The sequence below is a fragment of the Lontra canadensis genome, unplaced genomic scaffold (genome assembly GCF_010015895.1).
Source record: "Lontra canadensis isolate GAN:19392208 unplaced genomic scaffold, GSC_riverotter_1.0 scaffold212, whole genome shotgun sequence".
Classification (NCBI taxonomy): domain Eukaryota; kingdom Metazoa; phylum Chordata; class Mammalia; order Carnivora; family Mustelidae; genus Lontra; species Lontra canadensis.
The window spans coordinates 205,892-227,048 of NW_022631206.1; the positions used below are offsets into that span (position 1 = coordinate 205,892).

Below are 21,157 nucleotides of genomic sequence, written 5' to 3' on the forward strand. Positions count from 1 at the left end.
GGGGACTGTCCATACCAGTCCTTACCACAGGTACCAGCAAGAGCAGAATCTCAGAGGTGTGAGATGGCTGGTGTAAGCTGGAAACTTGAAGCATTTCAGGCGCATTTCAAGCAGACATGGGACCTGAGAAGTAGACTTGGTTGGGATTTGAGAGGGCTCTGTAGGTCATGCCAGCGGCTGGACCTTATCCTACAATGAAGGAGCATCTTTTCCGGAGTTGTTTTGGAGGCAGGCCATTCTGTGTAATGAAATGGTTTTTCTTGAACTATTATGATAGGCCGGACTGTGTTCTACTGGTGATCTCCTGAAGTAATCACAGCAATCTCCTGAAGTAGGCACTAACATTTCTCCCTTTTTACAGTTGAACAAACTGAGTAACCAGAGGTTCCCCACAGTGACACAGTGGGTGGGTGATGGAGGAGTTGAGATTTGAACCCAGGCCGACCAGCTCCAGAGACCATGCTGTCACCAGCACCCACGTGCTGTCATGGCCTCCTTGACACAATTGACTGCAACTAAGATGCACACCCTCCATCCCCCATTAGATAGTGAACTCTGAGAGGTCAGGGGCTATTTACCTTGTTCGTAGCCACATCCCATGTACTTAGGACAATGCCTGCGCCTTCACAGGCAGGCCACAAATAAGGAATAAATGTGGTTTTGAGGGGCCATGACCAAAGGCCGTTGAAGTCAACCTGGCAAGAGATGATGATGAGGGCCTGACTTAAAGGCAGTGTTAGTCAATATGGAAGAGTTGAGGTTGGAGAAATTAATTGGCAGGGCTTGATGATTGATTGGACGTGTGGATTTTGTTGGCATATTCTCACAATGTTTCTGATTTCCAACTCCCACACTGCGGAGATGACTTGGCAAAAGAATTTGAAGCAGAGGAAGGCTCGTGCTGCTTTGCACAGAGCTCTTAAATTCCTGAGAAGAAATGTTGCGGACTTGGGATGAGAAGATAGAAGAAACTTCCCTGGAGATAGTTAAAAATAGAATGAACACATCTGCCCAGGATGGTTGAGGGACGGAGCTGCCCTGGGGTAGATGAATGGTTAGATGGCCTTTGGGATTCTTCCCCCTTTGAAAATTTTCTAGTTTAGAATAAATAAAAAGCCTCCCAAGCCACCTATCCTGAACCGTCTGGCTGAAAGATAAAATCAGCGCGTCCAAGGACTGGAAAATATTGAGTCCAAATGCCTGGACTGTAGATAAGGAAACAGAAGCCCAGAAGGGTTAGATGCTTTGCCCAAGAGCACACACTTGAGGCAGGAGGAAGCCCCAAATCATTGGCCTCTCTGTCCGGGCAGCCTAGGCCCCATCTCAGATGGCAGCATCTATGTTTGGGCGCCCTCTGTGGGCAGACCTGTGCTGGGCGGTGACACTGGAGAAAGACCATGTGGTCTATGCACCTGCAGAGTTCAGAGAGCCTCAACGGGAAGTGCTCCTTGTCGCCTGAAGTCACCGTAAAGTACCATTTCCCGCAGACCACATTTGGAAAAGAGAGAAAATGAATTTAAAAGTCGTAATGATTTTTCTTTGGTCCCACTTATTTCCGGGTGCTGCTTCAGTGCTTTACAATCATTATCTCTAATTCTCGCAATAACCTAGAAGTCAGTATTATTTTCATCTTCTGTTGTAGAAAGCCGAAGCACAGAGAACCCCTTCCGTGAGACCAGGCTACATTAACTCCAGGTCCTACCCTGCACAAATGATGTTAACATTTTGTTGTGTTTCCCCGCGGACTTCTGTTTCCATGCACTGGGACTATTCATTTGTATAGCTCTACTGCTGTCACAGACACCATTCTGAATCTTCATTTTTTTGAGCTTGCAATACATTCTGTGTATTTTTCATGTGATTTCACAATCTTAACTTGAATGGCTATGTAATAACTTGTCCAGTTTTTTGGAGGTTCTTAAACAAAGAACTGTTATACTCATAAAAATCTTTCAATTCTTGATACATATGGCATTTACAAGGTATATTTTGTATTTTGAGGACCACATGATCATCCTCTGTTGTTGGCATTGGGGAGAGGAGAAGAGTAGCTTCCAGCTGCTACCCAGGGGATCGGGGCTTTCTTCCTCACCAAGAGCCTGTGGGAACACAGGATGGTGTAGGCATGGCTTAGAGGGGACCCCGGTGGAGATAGCCTAAGGCAGGTAGCATGTGACTTTTTAAGCCTCTGCTTTTCTGACTGAACACACATTCTTCCTCCTGCCCTTGTTAAAAAAAAAAAAAAGGAAAAAGAAAGCAAGTTTTCATTTTCTTAGGGTAGTAAAAATCTTTTGTGTGAAGAAAAAGTGTCATCAAGTGCCTTATTCATCAGCATATATACCATCTCTTTAAAATGACAGTGGGAGTAAAAGTTCATCAGTTCAATATGTCTTTCACATCGGGAGACTCCTGACTAATAACCTCTGGTATTTATCATCAGAACAGCCAAGGAACTAAATTCTGGCACACGCTGCTCTCACACACTGAGAAAAACTTTAAAAAGACAGAAGATTTTCTCCATTTTTTTCTACTTTCATTCATTTAGAAGAAAAGCATACCTTTTTTTAATTAAAAAAATTATGAGCATGCAGAAACATCTGGCCTGTATTACCATAGCAGCCTCCTTAATGGCCTGCTTGTCTCCAGTCTGCCCTTTTAAAATCAACTCAGCACAACAACCAGAGAGAGCTTTCTAGAACAGAGAACTGCGCCCATCCGTTTCCAGTGTTCTGACATCTTCTTCCCTGACTCTTTCATGGCCCTTGGAGTTAATGACCACATATCACAGCTTCCGCCTCTCCCGCTAATACCCTGTCCCAGCCACACCTACCTGCCTTCGGCTTCCTACTTCCTGCTACAATAAATGCTGTCTCCAGGCCTGCATACAAATTAGTCCTTTCTCCACTAGCTCTCTTCAAGGCTCTGCAGAACCTGGCGCCCAGCTTGGGATCCCATAGCACCTATCCAGCACCTGCCACACTTGTACAGAATACAGCCCACACTCTTGGTTTTACTTGGCCAGCGTGATACTTTAATTAAAAAAAAAAAAAATCTCATTGGGTAGGGCATATTTCTATTCATTTTGCTTAAGGTCCTTCCATTCTCTCTTAGACATCAAACCCTGATTCCACATTTATGCTATGCTGAGTCCTATGATGCTACTGGCTTTTTTTTTTTTTATCTCTTTCACCGAAAAGACTATATGCTGCATGTGCCCAGATTGTATATTGTGTATTGTTATCTTTTGTATCTCTAAGCCAGGCAAAGACTGCCCAGTAAATATCTACTAATTCATGCGCTTAAAAAAATTGAAATTGGTCAGGAAAGACTCAATAACTCATTTTCGGCCTCTTTGATTGTTCACCAACATCTCAATACTCATGGACATCAATGGACCTGGCAGACATTAACAGTATTTCATTGGACGATTGAAAGTCTGTGTTCATGAGACAATGCTGCTAAGGTTGAGCCACTTTCGATCTTTAAGCCTCTGAATGTGAGTATGGTCTTTCCCACTATTTCCTGTGCCAGGAGATCCAAATCTTGTGAGCCCTCATGAGCAGTCATTCTTCACTCTTGTCATAATTTTGTCCACCAAGGTGTACATTTCCTTGATTTCATTTCATATCCACATGACTGCCATACTCCCATCAAACGGGGCTTTTCAGAAATTTGAATAGAATAGGATTAGAGGTAGTATTTTATCTGTTTTATAAAGTCTGATCATGGTCAAAGTAGAATTGGTATAAATTTCGATCCTGCCAAGTTGTAGTGCACCCAGATCTATCTAAGGTGGTGGAGCTAGAGGTTGCAGGTGTGGATATACCCATTCGTCAGCCTCTGATGTATCATCTCTTTGATAATCCAATCCTTTGTCCCAGTCACTGTATTTTCCATTTCCTTAGTTGTTCTCTTCTAGGTGTTCAATTATATGCTGCTTTAAAGACACTAAAAAAGATCTGGAGTTTCCTAGAACCCAGATTACTCATATTTAAGGAGTGTCACATATCATTGACACAAGAACGTGGTACCCACCTATGATAATGTTGTTGCCATAAATTAAATCTTCAGAGAATGCCCTGCATTTTCAGGGAATGCTGTGGATGTTGCAGAGGGATATCTGGCATTGCTGAGGGAATGTGTTAGGAGCACAAGAATGGAAATGTGTTCAAGTATCAGGTTCAAGGAAAAAGAAAATGAAAGAGGAAGAGAAGCAAATCCTTCCATCTAAGCTTCCTTCCCTCAGGAAGAGGTGGGGACAGAATGGGGATTGCTTATTACAGAATTCTTTAGTGGCCAGAAATTTCATTGACAATTTTGTTAATGTGCCCACATGGCTGCCTTCTTGGCGGTCCATTATGAATTCCTTAGTTGATATTATTAATGGTTAATGGATGCACCTGAAAATCAAGCAATATTGTACTATTTGGGAAATAGATATATTAAATGGGTCTTCTCTACAGCATCAAGCTTATCAGCTTATCTTTTTCCTAATAATGAATACCTCATCTCTTCCACTTTCCTAATCAAATGCTTCCACATCATCTTGAGGCAGAACCAGACCCAGCTGCATCTATTCTATACTCTTGGCTTCAATTATGTCAAATTATCCAACCTACTCACAGGTCCTTAGGTTCTCTTTTGCTCTGAGACATAGGCCTGATGCACCTCTTCAGAAGCTCATGATTACTAACCATTCAGCACAAGTCTGTTGTAAGTAAACAGAGAATCAGAGAGAGCACGAGGCTAAATTTACAGTTATAAGGAAATCTCAAGAACAGGTTTCTTCCTAAATTGTGGCACTTTCACATTGATCTCAAGTGTTTTTCTTTTCCTTGTCCCTTCTCCCTGAAACATACATGAACCTTATTGCACATGGCCTTGCTTTAGAGTTGAGGATATCTACTGCAGTGGCAAAAAGTATATGCAGTCATATTTTGGCTATAAAGTAATATTTAATTTTTCATGGAGCTCATAGTGTTTGTGTTGACCAGAAGCATTAGGCTTCCCATACTTTGCCGTACTTTATTTTATTCAACCATATACCTTTGGCCGAAAAAGGACAATACGAGAAAGAGTAAACAGCCTGTGAGGAAACTTACCATTGTTTTTCTTCTGTCATATTTGGCTAAAACTTCCCTGTTTTTTATGCCTCTAGTCAGATGAAATCGTTCACCATTTTGGAGTCAAACACTTTTTTTTAGTCAAAATTCTTATCTTTATACTTCATACTCTGATCTGTCTGTCCCCATCTCCTTCATATCCAGTTTCTTTTAACCTGCTTTTTCCTCTCAGCTTTAAAAAGAAGACCCCTTTTGCCACTAAGAAAAAGAGAGCCCAGAGTCACTCCTGAACATCCGCGATGACTTGAGCTGCACTTTGTTCTCCTAGGGACATGTTTAGCTGCCCTTTGATGCCAGAGGCCATGTTTTAAACCCCTTAAGTCACTATCAGTCCAGTGTACAGAACAGGCATGATGCATGGTTCCTAAACGAACGAATGAATGTACCTAACTTTACAGTTTTTGGTGGTTTAACCTCTTTCATCCAAATTACATTCTAACTGGGTTTGTATCATCATGAGATTGTGTTAAATATTCTTTTTTTTTAATTTTTAAATTTTTAAAATATTCTTTTAATTTTTTAAAAGATTTTATTTATTTATTTGACAGAGAAAGATCACAAGTAGGCAGAGGCAGGCAGAGAGAGAGAGAGAGGAGGAAGCAGGCTCCCCGCTGAGCAGAAAGCCCGATGCGGGGCTCAGTCCCAGGACCCTGGGATCATGACCTGAGCAGATGGCAGAGGCTTTAACCCACCGAGCCACCCAGGCGCCCCAAGCTTGTGTTACTTAACACTAAGCTTAGGGCTCTGCATACAGCTATTACTCAAGGAATCATCAGTGACAGCAAAATATATTGTATATTGTGGAGCTCTGTCATGGAGAAGCCAACATTTGGCATGTAGTATTTCAAATTCATGTCCTAATTAGTCAACTCAAGGAATTGATTTTCACCCTGAAGACTAGCCATTGACTCAACAGATTGGTTGTTAGGATTCTTCTCCACTGGACCTGCTGTGGTAGGAATGCCTTCTAACATTCCAGAGGTGGGAACACTTTGGAAAGCCACCCGTGTTTCTTGAAATACCTAACTGGAAGCCTTCCCCTTCAGAGAGTGCTGTTGATCCAATTTGACAGATATCCATGATTTCTGCAAATCTGTTGAACATCTTCCATGTGACCTGAGTTGGAGATGAATGTGAAACTTGAATTTCTTTAAAATTGCTTATAATTTGGTAGCAGAGTGTAGAAATAGAGCAGGATACAGGTGATAAATTCTGTAGTAGAAACACATGTAAGAGCAGGGAGAAAGGAGTCTGCAACTCCACGTAAGGCAACAGAGAAGGCTTCCTGAAAGCAATGGCCCTGAGTTGGGATTCAGCCATACCAGCACTTGCTGGGTTTTGGAGGATGGTCATGAGTGAAAAATGCCCCTGATGTGCCTGACATATTCATTTTTCAAGCAGAATCACATTGTAAGAAATAAGCTTTTAAAAATCAAAGATTTGGGAAGCATTTGACTCCTCAGTACAGTACTCGGTCCACCTGATGTTCTCTGGTTTGTGTGATATCTGAGAAACAGCCGAGTCCAACCCTTACTCTATTAATGGATTTAGATATACGCACATAAGGCTAATATATTTTACGCTGCCAATTTTTTTATGGTTTCATAAATAGTGCTATCACTAACATTTTTAAAAAGTGAAGAAAAGAGCTCATATGTGCTGGTACAAATTCAGTATATTTTATAGAGCACTGCTTCTCCTGATATAGCCTACGGGATGTGACTTTTCATAAAAACCTAATGAATTTCTAGATTTGTCAGCTGTTTCCAAACAGATGCACTCTGCTAATCTAACGGAAACATTTTGAGCCCAGATCCCAAATATCAATAGCTTTTAGTATTGCAAATTAGTTTGTCTATTGGGTAAATTGGGCTGTGTGGTTCTTGATAAAAAGTAGCAAGTAATTTTGTATGGATGTTTTATGTTTAACTGCTTTGCCAGGGTTTGATGCTCATATTTTTCCTTGCAGAGTTTTAAGTTGAATGTAGACAGTCACTGTGCTCTCAAGGAAGCTGTGGAGGAGGAAGGACACCAACTTCTCGAGCTTATTGCATCTCACAAAGCAGGTAAATCCTCCTGAAATATTGCAAGCCTTTATGTCTCCAGACTATTAAGAATGAAGAAGCATTGCTGTAAATTACTGCATATATTCACTTCCTTATGTATTATTAATATTTACATTATCAGATTGACCTTCAAGATTTATAAATGTTTCATATACTGCATACAATGCTGTGATACTTATACGATGAAATACTGCCTCCAAATGGTCTTTTCATTTTATTTTGGGCTTGCTGTTCGCCTGAGTTTCAATTGAAATCACATTCCTGAAAACTTCACATTGACATGCTTTTTGATGTAGGTGCCCTAGAAATAACATTAAGATAATGAATGAGAATTGTGCAAATAGTTATAATGCATATGCATTAGGGTACTTATAGATATCATTACCGATATAAGGCCGGCGGACGAGATACATCCGATTATTTCCCTGCCAGTTCTCACACGTGAACATTTTGCATGTTTTTTTGCTGGTCATTGCATTAGCAGAGTTTTGGCCTTAAACCAACTCTTGCCCAGTATTAATGTATTTATGAGGAACAGATTATAAATAAAAAATAGTTTTGTCATTTGGTAATACTTACCCTGGTAGTAAAAGACCGTAAGACAGGGTGAATTATAATCTGGCTCTTGCTTTGAGCTTACTACAGCTAAATAAGGAAAGAGCAGCATTAATCGGACATGCTAAGGGAAAGGACTGCTGTCTTAATTCTGGCCCATTTACCGTATTCCTCATCGAGTTCACTTTGCCTATTTCTGTGCATCTTTCTGATCACTGTGAAGTCTCCACACGGATACACACAGGGCCTTCTCTTTGGAAAGTGAAGCTTTGGTGTCAGTAATTTTTATACTTGGTCATTTTTGTTCAACATGCATTTTTTTAAGTCAATGCACAGAAGCTAAGTCGATTCCCGCCCAAGCATCTCTGTGGTGATCCTGTTTTTGTGTCCTTATGCCTTCTGTGAAGGCAAAATCCCCCAGCCCCTCTCCTGGGGGACAAATGCTTATATGGCAGGTGATAATGGTTGTTTAAAATTAGGCTTACTGTTTGAAATATTCATCTAATTTCCTGGCTAAAAGACAATCCTGGGTAAAAAATGCAGTTGAGCCTGTAACTTGTGTTTTCCCCTCCTTTTGGAGAAGGGCTGAAGGACATGCTGCGGATGATTGCAAGCCAGTGGAAAGAGCTGCAGAGGCAAATCAAACGACAACACAGCTGGATTCTCAGGGCTCTGGATACCATCAAAGCTGAGATTCTGGCTACTGATGTGTCTGTGGAGGGCGAGGAAGGGACTGGAAGCCCCAAGGTAAGTGGCTTGAAGTTTGCCTGATTTCCTCTCATTTCTGCCTTCTTTTGAACTAGGCACCACTGAAGTTTTCTCTCCACCCTGAAGGCTTTTTGTTTCTACTGGGTAAACTTTGTCTATCTATTTCTATATCCATCCATCTATCTATCTGTCTCTATATCTACTTGGATATGTAGATATACAGAGACAAAGGATAAACAAAATGAAATGGCTTAGTTTAAAACAATAAAAAAAAAAAAAGCCTACAACTTTCAAGTTTTCCAGGAAGAGGAGTTTTTGTCAAAAGTGGCAGAGTAGGAGGGGGACGATACTTTAGGGGTAGGAGAAAGGGGGACATAAAACATTTAGTAAACAAAACATAAAGCATCTTTAACATGAATAATCAGAATGGTTTTAAATTGTTTTGTTGCAACTATAAATCACTATAATCAGTGCAATCACTCAGCTCTGACATCCATTAGCCGCTTGGTTACAGCAAATTAACAAAGAAGAGAGAAAGTGATTCATTATCTCATTCCTGTTAATGACTATCAGATGCATTGCCTAATTAGGGGATGGTCATTGTAGTGGGAAGAAGGTCATATGCTTTGCTACAAATCTTTTTGCTCTGAGTGTAAGTTCTCCATAATGGTGCATGCACCAAATACAACAAGTACTTTAAAAACAAGTATTGACATGTTTTGGTTATTTTTTTAGATTTGTAAAATAACCCATAAAGCATATGCAATTAAACTTTAAACGAGGCACCTTTTAATACAATGCACTGCTGTTCCAAAGGTATCTTTGGACTCAGGATGTGTAAAATAATTTTATTAATTTGATATTTTCATGTAATCTCTCTTTTGTATTTATCCTTTTTGTGAAAGTACATGCAGAAAACCAGTCTCATAATAGACTCAGCGTTGAAACATATTGCAACGTGGGGGGAAACAGATTTAAGAGTTCAGGGTTTCTATTCCTGGCATGGACAAAGTAATTAAACCATCATCAAGTCACATTTATTCAGCATCCATGTGGATTGGCATTGTGCTAAATGTATACAGAGCAAGTTAAACGAACCCTTTACCTTCTTAGACTCACATTCTTCAGGAGAAACCCCACCCATCCTGCAATGGTGAGACCACGTAGCCAGGGAAAAGCTCGAAAGATTTATAGCTTTGGAACCTCGAACAACAACCTTTAACTTATTTGTTGGAAACAGAGAATGGAACGATGAGCTCAGTTCCACTTAAAGAAGGCTCCTCGGAGGAGGTTACATTTCAGGAAATACTCGGAGGAAGGAAGAGCCGGGGCTTGGCACATGAGCACACATTCTAGAAAGTGACGTGATGAAAGGATCAAAGCTGGAACTAATAATATGGAAGGGAGAATGTATTCAGCAGATTTCTCAGGGCAGAAGTAGAGCCCTCTCTAGGAGCAGGCTGCAGGGAGACGTTGGTGGGGCTAAGAATGCTTTGGCTGGGGTTGCAGGGCAGTGATGATGAGAAAAGATGCAACTCAAAAGTCTGTTGTGTTCTATTTATTTATCAAAGCATACTCATTGCTTCCTTTTAAAAAGCTATCCTGTATTGGATATATTCTACATCCCAGTTGTGATTCTCAGCACTTCTGTGGATTCTTTCGTTTAATTCTCACAACAAACCTCTCTGGTAGTCCCATGTTATCCTCAGTGGAGAAAAAGGAGGCACAGAGAAGTTAAGTAACTTGCCAAAGGTCACACAGGTCCTAAGTAGCAGAACTCACATTTGAATATAGCCCTTTGGCCCCAGAGCCTGTGTGGATAGTGACTAGAAGACTGCCTCTCACTGGCCCTGCTTAGGGCCAGATATGCTGGTGATGAACGATTAAGTCTCAGGACCTGCCTCATGGAGCTTTATAAATGGTGATGTGCTGTGAAAGAAAAGGGAGCAACCAGAGCTTGCGCTGGGAGAAGTGATTTAGATCAGGACGTCAAGGAGGGCTTCTCTGAGGAGGCATTCCGTGAGTAGGCCAGTGCAGTTGGAGAGACAGAGAGAGAAAGAGGAGGGTCTGAAGGAAGCTGGGTGGCCTATGGTCACAAAGGGAGGGTTTTGTAGTGAGGAGGGAAATGACATCATTGATTGGCTGCATAAAAAGCTGTTCCTGGCTGTGGTGTGGACCATGGGTGGGTGGAGTCAGGTTAAAGGCTGAGGAGGTGCCAAAGAGGAACTGCAGAGATGGGCCAGTCACCTAAATTAATAAAAGACTGGGGGTAAAAATGAGTAGCTGTCTTCACCAGAACCAATTTGAGTTTGATACTTTGAAATCAGCTCATTTTGGGGGCTGTATATTGAGAAGGGAGTAAAGAAGTAACCGGATGAAGAGAAAGTATTCTCCAAGGAGAGGCAGTGTTAGCATTTCTCAAAGAGAGGAGCACCTGCTCTAGCCCAGCTTTGAGAGGTCAGAACCTCCTTGCTGGGGCCCCAGAATCTGCATTGCACAAGCTCCCAGAGAAGCACTGTTGTATAGGCTCTAAGAGGCCCTTTTCCTGCGGGGGCTACAGGATTCTCAACAACCGGGATCCCCACAGAGCATGAAAGAAAGTCTTATAACAGCAAACAATTAATATCAACCAAATGTTTAAAACAGGGACAGGCTAATTAAATCATGCTTCATCTTATCCTAATGAAAGGTTATACAGCCATTTAAAATAGTATTCTAGAAGAGAATTTTAAAACATTGGTAAAATCCTCTAATATGCAATTAGATATTTTTAGATACCTCTAAATTTTCCAAATCTCTACCATGAGTAAAAATTTTAATTAGAAAAATACAGAATATATATATAAAATACAAGAATTAAGAAGTGATTTAAATGGTAAAATGGGTGACAATCACCTGTGGGGACTTGAGATATAAATTTAAATTACTTCAGGAGGAAGGATAAATACATCCGGTTCTTAATGATTTGGGTGCCTCACTTCTAAAGAAACAATGACAAAAACCTCTCTGTTTGAATCATCCCAAAGTCCCAGTGTCTTCCTGCTCAGAGTCCCATCAGTTTACAGAGACTAACCTAAGTATTCTTTGTGAATACTATCTCTGTGTCAAGCATTCTGTGTCACATGTGTGCAGAGTTGTACCACTACAAACAGCTCCTGGAGAGGTTTCTATAGGTTTTGGCAGCCGTGGAAGCTGTGGGAGGTACGGAGAGTTTGACTCTGACCTGGCAGAGCCAGCAAAATCCTAGGCCTTCTACCTCTCAACTAGCTTTCTCTCCCCAGTCTGGGCTGAATTTTCTCTGGACAAATGAACTCCTCCATAGTCAAGGGTGAAGGTGAAATCCATTTAAGACAAAGGTAATATATTTCTAATTTAAGCCTAGGAAACTATGGAGAAATCAGTATGATTATTCTTTCTATCTGTTTAATATCCACGACCTGCCTGCTTTCCTCTGTGGGGCAAACACAGAGAGTATCAGGGGAGGCCCAGACTCTGGCTGATGTCAGACTGCCTGAGTTCCACTCGGGGCACTCGCTAGCTGGGTGTCCTTGGGAGAACAACGTTACTTCTCTGTGTCTCAGCTTCCTCATTTGTAAAATGGAGGCCCTGATAATAACCCCCTCAAATGGGCTGCGGTACAGATTAAAGAGCTGATGTATTTACAGTGCTCACAACAGTGCCTGGCATGTGGGAAATCCTAGATAAGGGTAAATGGACAAGTTTTCATTTCTGGTGGTGGAGACAGTAAACCAATAATTATAATAGAATCTGATAGATACTCTACATTAGATAGGTATGCAGCACTCTGAGTTCACAGGGAAGGAAATAATGAACCCTGTTTGGGGGTCTCAAAAGAAAGATTTACAGGGGAGTTGATGTTTTAAATGAGGGGTGGGAAGGATTTTTGCCAGCATGAAGATAATGAAAAGGGAAGATTTACAGGGGAGTTGATGTTTTAAATGAGGGGTGGAAAGGATTTTTGTCAGCATGAAACATGTGCAGAGACCTCAAGGTGTGAAACGTGTAGTGTGGCTGGAACATGGGATCTTATTGTGGATGAGAAGTAGGCTGGCTTGCCACTGTACCAAGGCTCACAATGTGACCAAAAAGTAAAATAATAAAATAAAATAACCCTTAATGATCAGTGATTTGGGCAGTAATTCTTCATATATTTGTAATTGACATTGTTCAAACCACTGAGAGAACCCTATACACACTTTATATCTACGACGTACTTACTGTTTAAAAAGAAACTTTTCTTGCCGTATTGCATGAAATAAAGCAAGCCTAAATAGGTTACCCTGAAGTTGTCCAAGACTAAAAGCTTGGATTCTATTTGTTATCTCTCATGTCAGTTCTCTTTCCATGACGTGACCTTGCGTAGGTCACGTATACATTGTGCCATGAAATGCATCTCCAAGCAGAGCAGTTATGATCATCTATTTCATCTTAGACCTAAAAGAGAACTGAAATTAAAACATGATAAAAAAATAACTCCAGAATTCATCTTAAGTTTACTTCAGAAGCTACTGGGAACTTGAGAGGCATAATAGAAAAATCTAAAGAATATATCTAGGGGGTATTTTTCTTTTTTACCTTGTTTGAGAGACTGCAGAAAAGGACTTGGTCTTAGAAATCTTGTAAAGAAGGAGGATAGGAGGAAATTCAAAGACTCTGGGAAACTTCTCCCCCAGGACTCAGCAGCGCACCTTATTTGTTGTATTTCATTTAAAAAAAAAAAAGTGTTTTCCCAGGACTGTGCGATCTTTTATACATGGAAATAGAGAACAGAATTCACCAGTTCTAGAAATAGAGCTTTAGCACTCACTTCCAAGAATTGAAAATATGCTTGTAATTATGTATTTTATTTTAAGATAGATTGGTTAAAGTTTATCAGCTAAAACTAGGTTTTCAGTATGTTAAATTTTTGAATGGTGTGTAGCTGGAGGGATTTCAAAACACTGAACACCCAACACCTAAGAAAGGCTGTACTGTTTTTTTTTACCTTTCCAGGCAAAACCCCAAAATCCTGAAAGCAAGAAAGCATTCTTAAACTTTGCACATTGCCTCCTTTAAGATGTTCTTATTCTCTGTTTCTTTACTTGTCACCTCTTCAGCCATCATTATAGCTGTCTTAGAATCAAGGCCATGATGTCCCTAACACAACGTCTCAAACTTGGCATCACTGTAATCAGACAGTGGTTCCTTTGTCCTCTTTAAAGAAACAGATGAGTTTCAAGGGGCACCTGGGTGGCTCAGTCGGTTAAGAATCCGACTCCTGATTTCGGCTGGGGTTGTGCTTTCAGCCTCCTCAGACTGAGCCCTGTGTCTGTTCCATCCATGCTCAGCAGGGAATCTGTTTGAGATTCTCTCCCTCCCCACCCCCACCCCTAAGCTTGTTCTCTCTCTCTGTCAAATAAATAAATAAATCTTAAAAAAAATAGAAGAAGAAGAAAAGTTTCCAGTGCAAAGAATATTTGAAGATTTTATTGCAAATTCAGAAAACTTTACAGCTACCAGAAGGGTGACCTACCCTGGGTTCCATCAAACATCTTCATTTCCTTAGTGAAAGGAGATAGAGGGTGAGGTGCTTTGAACCCCAGACTTGTGCTTATTTTTCTGCCTTCTTTGAGGTTCTTAGATTGACATCTTAGATTGTCATCCCTTTGGAAATGGATATAAGACTATAAAGGTCATCAGTGTTATCTGTTCAACAATAGCACTTAGAGCAAGCTTAAGAACATTTCTTAAATATGTTTGCTCAGCCCTACAAATGACAGTTTTAGATAGTGGCTAAGAAGGGACATACAGGTGGCCTCTGACTTGGTTATGTCACAGACAACCTGGACTTTATTCAGATGTCTAGGGAGGGCAAGTCCAATATTAACACATTTTTTGTGTGTATATCAGACAACTTAGTATTAACCTAGTATTATGTTAATAGATTATAGGTAACTTTTGGGGGGTGTCTGGGGGTGGCTTAATTGGTTAAGCATCTGCCTTGGGCTTGGGTCATGAGCCCACATCAGGCTCTCTGCTCAGTGGGGAGCCTGCTTCTCCCTCTCCCTCTGCTGCTCCCTCCACTGTCCCCCCCTCCTTGTGCTCTCTCTCTCTCTCAAATAAATAAAATCTTTTTTTTTAAGATTTTTTTAATTTATTATTTGACAGAGATCACAAGTAGACAGAGAGGCAGGCAGAGAGAGAGGGGGAGGCAGGCTCCCTGCTGAGCAGAGAGCCCCATGCAGGGCTCGATCCCAGGACCCTGGGATCATGACCTGAGCTGAAGGCAGAGGCTTAACCCACTGATCCACCCAGGTGCCCCTCAAATAAATAAAATCTTAAATAAAATTAATTATGGGTAACTTTCCTTAGCCCAAGTGGGGAGAAAGAAGCTGATTTGGAGAGTACCTTTGTATGCTATTTTCTCTGTGTTCTATAGTGCCTCTTGGGTAATATTGCAGCTGGATATTATTATCCTGGAAAGGAATTTGATCCTGATGCTTCCAAAGCACTGTCTTTGTATTCTTTCCTTTTCTGGCTCAAAAGCTTTTGTAGGCAACATATTCTTTAAGGTCTTCAGAAATGACATAGAAGTAATGAATGGCAATTGCATTTAGGTGTTGCTAGTCCCATATACACGGATGGACACATTCATAGAGAATTACTTGAGATACTTTCCTATCTTCCTCATGCAGAAAGGAGCACAGCTCTATGTGTGAAAAGGAACCAGAAATGATATAGTAAGATGAAATTGTGCCTAAAGTGGTAGAGAGAAAGACAATAGGCAAAGGCCTGGCCATTATTTATTGAGTGCTGACAGAATGCTCTGCCCAGCGCTGGGCCAGACAGGAGGGAAGACATGCTCAGTGGTCTTATCATCTCAGTGTAAGCACACAGTGTAACATCTTGTCTAATGTAAATTGGGCTATCTCAGATCTAGAATAATAGATCACCCAAGATTCAGATCATCTTAATTAGGATGTTGGCAGATTAAAATGGAATGTGGTTCTTGATGCAAGCAAATGAGTAGTAAATGCATTACCAATTCCCCCTCTTTTATGTGGAATTCTTCCTAAAAGCCAGTATCTGCTCCAGTTCCTTTTCTGCTGAACTATATAAACACAGTCCTGATATGCAGTACCTAGGGAGCGCCCTTTCTTCTGCAGTGGATTCTTCAGTAGTGCTTTTTTTGTTATCAGAAGGGCAACTTTTCTTCAAAATTGTTTTTGAAAGACAGAAACAAAAGTGAGTTACTTCTTTGAAGATCTGTTGTAGGTACTAAATTTATGATAGAATCAAATAAGAGATAGTTCCTCTAATCTCCTTGAGGCACTTAAATTTGCATATTATCAGATATATGGGTGGATCCAAGATGAGGAATTTTTTTAAATGGTCTGCCACTCTAATGAGATGACTGAAAATGATTTGAGATGATAAAAATATACAGCAGGTCAAAGGACAGCTAATGGGCATCCCTATCTTGGTGTATATGACATGTAACACCAGAGCTTATCTTAATTTTTCACACTATATTTCCATTGCTGGTGGTGGCCTCAAGACCAAAGTGTTTGGCTCAGCAAAAATCGGGAGTGAAATTCTTTGGTGTCTCTAATCAACACAGAGAAATGTCATTGATATGAGGAGGTAGTCTGTTTTTTTCTTTCCCTATTTAGTAAAGAGTGCCTAATCTCAGAATCTATGATACCTAGAGTTGCAAAGATGCATGATGTTGTATACAAAGTTACATTCAATGGAAAACAGCCCTCTTTTACTGGCAGAATTCACATTTCGTAACTCAGCCTGATGTATTTTAAAGATAATATATAATAAATACATTAAGAGGGACTTGGAGGTCAACATTAAAAAAAAACAAGTATTTAAGCACAAAACAGAAGGCAAGATACAGAATTGCTTCCAAAAACACTTTGAAATTAATAAGTAAATTCCTTGAAGGTGTGAAACAATTACCTCAGTGTGTGATTTACCCTTTTTCCCAGAATGTGTTGTTTCTGTCAGGGGAGCGGTCTGAGCTGAGGAGAGCCCTGCTAACGGGATTACCCTCCTCGGTTCTCATGTTTATTGAGTCACATAGGACTTCTTCTAAAACAGCAGCTTTCAAATGTACACACACCTGCCCTCCACACCCAGAATCCTCCAAACGTTTGCTTAATTGTTCTCACAGCCAGAGTATCTTTCCCATCTTGCGAGGTCAGAAAGCACTGAGAGAGCCACCTTCTGCTTTTTCCCTCTCCATGGAAATCAGCTGGAGCATACAGTTCCATGTGGTGCCGATGCTAACAGAGAGGGAGAGCTTTTCTCTGTGTAAGGAACACGGTGCTCTTTGCCACCAGGACTCACAGAACATTCCCCGTCTCACCTCCCACTGCGCCTAAATGAGGGTTAATGTTTTTCAGGAAACGTTAACTAGATTGGAGGTCCTGCTGGGCTGGAGCCTGGGGAGCCATCTCACCGCAGCTTCCAAGCCATTCTTGCACGGGGTTGGGGAGGTGGCTTCCGTCTTTCTAGGTAGTTGGGCTGCAGAGGCCAACACATGTTCGGTATTGCCCCCTGCAGGGCGAAACCAGGCCCTGGATCTTGCTGCATGAGTAATGGGAGAGGGAAAAAGGAAAGCCTAAAGCAAGAGACCAGGACAAAAGAGAAGAGATGGGGGGTGGGGGAGAAAAGAAAAGGAAAAGAAGGAGAAAGATAAGGAAGTATGTGTCCCGTGAAATATAGTAGAAGCCAACTGCACACGTCTGTTGCTTGGACATTTATGCTCGTCTGTCTCTGTCTCTCTCTCATTCTGTCCTTTTTCTAGCCTGGAAATCAAAGTCAGATAAATCTTTCTTTTGACATCTTGAATGTTACTGTATAGCCATTGTGTGTGTGTGTGTGTGTGTGTGTGTGTGTGTGTGTGTGTGTGTAGCAGACCCTGTTAATGGGGTTAGCACTTAGAGTGGGCTTTCTATGCTCTAGGTTTGTGTCAAAACTTTTACCGGGATGGCCTCATTCTTACTTCCCAATAGTACTAGCAATTTTAACTCCTATAATCATTTCCCTTTACTAATGGGAGAACTTAGGCTCCAAACATATATAAGATACTCAGGCTTATTCATTCTTTTTAAAAACCTAACATGACCGGGTAAAGGCCATTTGACTCCACCTACTCAGTGGAGATTCATGCTACTGTTTCGTTTCATAAATCTTCTGCTTAACTCACCATCTCCCAAATTTGTTTTCCCTTTTCTTTTCTTCTTTTTGTCCAGGGATTGTTCTATTCTCTATATCTATGCTGTTCTTATCCATCCTCAAATCAATAAATATTGAATATGTAACTATAGTGTGATGTCATAACTCTGGACAAGTCACTGTACCTCTCCTTGCTCCCTGCCCATTGATGGAGACAGACTTGCACATATGTCATTCTAAATTAAGGCAGGCTGTGTGATAAGTCCTATAATAAGGCACATAGAGACAGGGAGTTTGGGGGAGGGGACATTAGTTCAATCTGATGGGGTCTGGGAAGGCGCCCCCCCCCCCACCCCTAAGAGAAAATGGATTTTGTGAAGCCCTCTAATATTCTGATAAATTGTTAGTAGGAAGATATTAGAGGGAGAGCATTCCGGGCAGAGGAATTAACATGGTCAAAAGTATGGAAAAGGGAATATCTGAGGAACATCTAGAGAGTGGTGAATGGTGAATAGTCTGGCTCTTTCAAGCATAGGGTGTCTATTGTGTTTATGGGAAGGAATGAGGATGTAGTGGGCAATAAAGCCTGATAAGTTTTGAGCTATATATATATAATGGAGAACTTTGAATATCAGCTGCAGACTTTGTATTTTACTAGTGTGCCATGAGTGTTTTTAATGATTGGATTTAGCCATAGAAAACAGATGGCAAAAGTAGGATGAGAGAGGAAGGACCGAATTAGGAATCTAGTACAATAACTAGAGGCAGCTAAAGTAAAGCAGTGGCTGTGATAATATAAAGAAAAAATAGAAGTGATGTTATAGAAGAAGAAATATTAGGATTTGGTATCTGGAGAATGGGGGGCTGCTGAGGGAAGAGTTAAAGGTGACTCAAAGGAATTGAACATGAGCAATTAGGAGGATCATGTGAGCATTTATGGAAGTTGGCACATTTTAATAAGGAGCAGTTATACTTTGCTCTATACTCAAGCTGAGTATAATGATCTTGGTATCCAATTAATAAGAATATCTGGGCATATAACTTGGGTACAGGTATTTTTGTAACCTCCACAGGTGATTCCAAAGTGCAAAAAAGTTTGACAACAATGATTTAGAAATAGAAGCCTGAAAATCATCTGTGTAGTTATACACAATATTCAGTCAAAAATGCAAGCCTGAAGCTTAGAGTAGGGGGTCAATGCTGAGGATATAACTTTGGCAGTCAAAATAGAAATAATAGCTGTAGCCTTGGAAGTTGATAGTGACACGAGAAGACTATTTTATGAGAATAAGGGAGAAATATGATAGAACCTTGAGTAATGTCTGGAGTAACTGAGAGCAAGGGTGCCATATTAAAACTGGGGGTTGAGTGGAAATCTACATGCTTGACAGTGAAACTTCCAGAATGCTGACAGCCAGGGGAGAGTAAGGATGTAGGTCTAAGGGACTTTTCATGGAATAAGGGTGACACTGTCATGTTTATAGGCCAAAGAATAGAACTAGTTAAAAAGGGACAGTTGAAGAAGATAATTTGAAGAAAGACAAGAAAGAAGGTGAATTGGGGCACCTGGGTGGCTCAGTGGGTTAAAGCCTCTGCCTTCGGCTCAGGTCATGATCCCAGGGTCTTGGGATCGAGCCCTGCTTCGGGCTCTATGCTCAGCAAAGAGCCTGCTTCCCTTCCTCTCTCTCTGCCTGCCTCTTCTGCCTACTTGTGATCTCTGTTTGTCAAATAAATAAATAAATAAAATCTTAAAAAAAAAAAGGTGAAATGACACGATGATTTAGATGAGGGAGAAGAAGTGAATCAGGTAGGGCTGTGAGTTTCAGGAAGGGAGGATGTATCTTCTGAGATAGGAGAGAAAGAACTGTTGGGTGGTAAGCCGGAGTAAGGAGGGAAGGAACTCGAAGGATTTAGAATGAAGGAAAATTCAGTGTGATTAGTCAGTGAGACAATTAGTTGACTAGAGGGAGGGTTTAGGGTGAGGAGGGACTGGAGAACGAGATTGGGATTCAAATCCCACTGTCCCAATAGAGATTCCCTATAATTTTCCAGTCCTAAGTGATTGCTGTCCCCTCTAAACTGTATTGCATTTACTATTACGTTTAGTGATTAATCACACACAGCCTTGTGACACCATTTCCATTGTTGTCTTGAATTTCCATTTATATCTTTTATAGTTAACTTTTAAGATGATTACACTCCATGACTATAAACTCCTCAGGGCCACATTTGCATCCTACATTTCTTTGTTGTATGCACTTTAAACATTGTTTGGGCTAAAAATATACTTTATTATTAATCGGTGGATATAGAATATTCTTATTAAAGCTAAGGACAGAATTACACTTTATTTTCTCATCTTTCACGATACTTTATTTTAGCTGTATAAATAATGGCTCAATTCTATCTTATCACCTTCTCCCTTGTTTTCCACAAATCTCTCCCATTTCCTTTGCCTCTTGCTTTTCATTATGAAGAAAACAATCTTTAAAAGAGCCATTTCACCTATTTCTCCTAAAATAACTAGTAATTTATGCCATAAGAAAGAAAACAATATGATTTTATTGTTTTTGTACTTTCTTGATTCAGGTCTAGCTGGTTAACTGTTTTAATAGGTGGTTAGATTTTTAAGAAAAATCTACTTAAACAGACTTGCTGAGAGAATATACCCTGAGCTGCTTCTTTGAAAAGGACCTGAAGTGTCTAATGTAACTTACCAGCTGACCAGCACACTGGTTGATGAAATTTGTAGTCTTTGCTCTAAAGCTCTCTAACAAGATTAGGTGAGATTGAACCTGAGAAGGTAAAGGTCTCTAAATTGACATGAACTGAAAGGGCAGAACTGGATCATACCACTATTTGAATCGCTAACAAAGTCTAATCTCTGACATATTATATTTGGTGCACTATAATCTATGTACATACACATGCTTCTAGTAAATGATGAATGAGGTTTAGCTAACATAATATAGTTTATACTCTTCTGGGCCTTTGGAGGAAATACAGGGGTGAGGAGCTCTGCTCTGTAAAATGACCTGGATCACTTCTCTGGAACAGTCTCCATAAAACACACACTCATGCATTTTTCCAAACCAGCTTGGTCAAATTTATTTTCCTGCTGTCATTCATTTGATGCCTCTTCTGGCTTTCATTAGATAGATGGGGGAAATACTGAATTTCACTGGATAGTTCCATCTGGCTCAAACCAGTTAAATAATTTCTGGTGGGAATTGTTGGTCCAGTTGTGGAACTAAGAAAGAAATTAATATATATGAACGTCAGTACTTGAACCTTCTAAAGTTCATCCCTAATTTGAGGGCTATGCATTTTGAATTATGAGGAATTTTGAAAAACTCCTCTTTGTCTCAGCTCTTTTTTCTTTTTCAGACCCTCATGCCCAAAGCTTTTCTTTCTTTCCTAGCTGAAAGTAAGCGAATAACCACATGGTGTAAATTCATGATTCCACTGCTAAGGAGGCTCAGTAGTATCCGTGATCTCAACTATGGTAGGATACCA

At 40.6% G+C, this 21,157-nt stretch overlaps 1 protein-coding gene and 1 long non-coding RNA gene across 4 annotated transcripts in view; one reads left to right on the forward strand and one right to left on the reverse strand.

The window, feature by feature from the left end:
* The window catches only part of LOC116861941 (A-kinase anchor protein 6-like), a 417,382-nt gene that overhangs the window by 197,553 nt on the left and 198,672 nt on the right, over positions 1–21,157 (forward strand). For 2 of the 3 annotated variants that reach the window (XM_032848876.1, XM_032848877.1), the window contains exons 6-7: positions 7,093–7,189; positions 8,325–8,491. In XM_032848876.1, coding sequence (XP_032704767.1) covers positions 7,093–7,189; positions 8,325–8,491 — 264 coding nt within the window. The remainder of the gene's footprint in view (positions 1–7,092; positions 7,190–8,324; positions 8,492–21,157) is intronic. The other variant, XM_032848878.1, reaches the window with a different exon arrangement.
* LOC116861943 lies at positions 12,712–21,130 on the reverse strand. The gene is made up of 3 exons (XR_004381569.1): positions 20,927–21,130; positions 15,495–15,664; positions 12,712–12,918 (listed from the first exon to the last, which is right to left on the reverse strand). It is a non-coding gene; the product is annotated as an uncharacterized LOC116861943 (long non-coding RNA).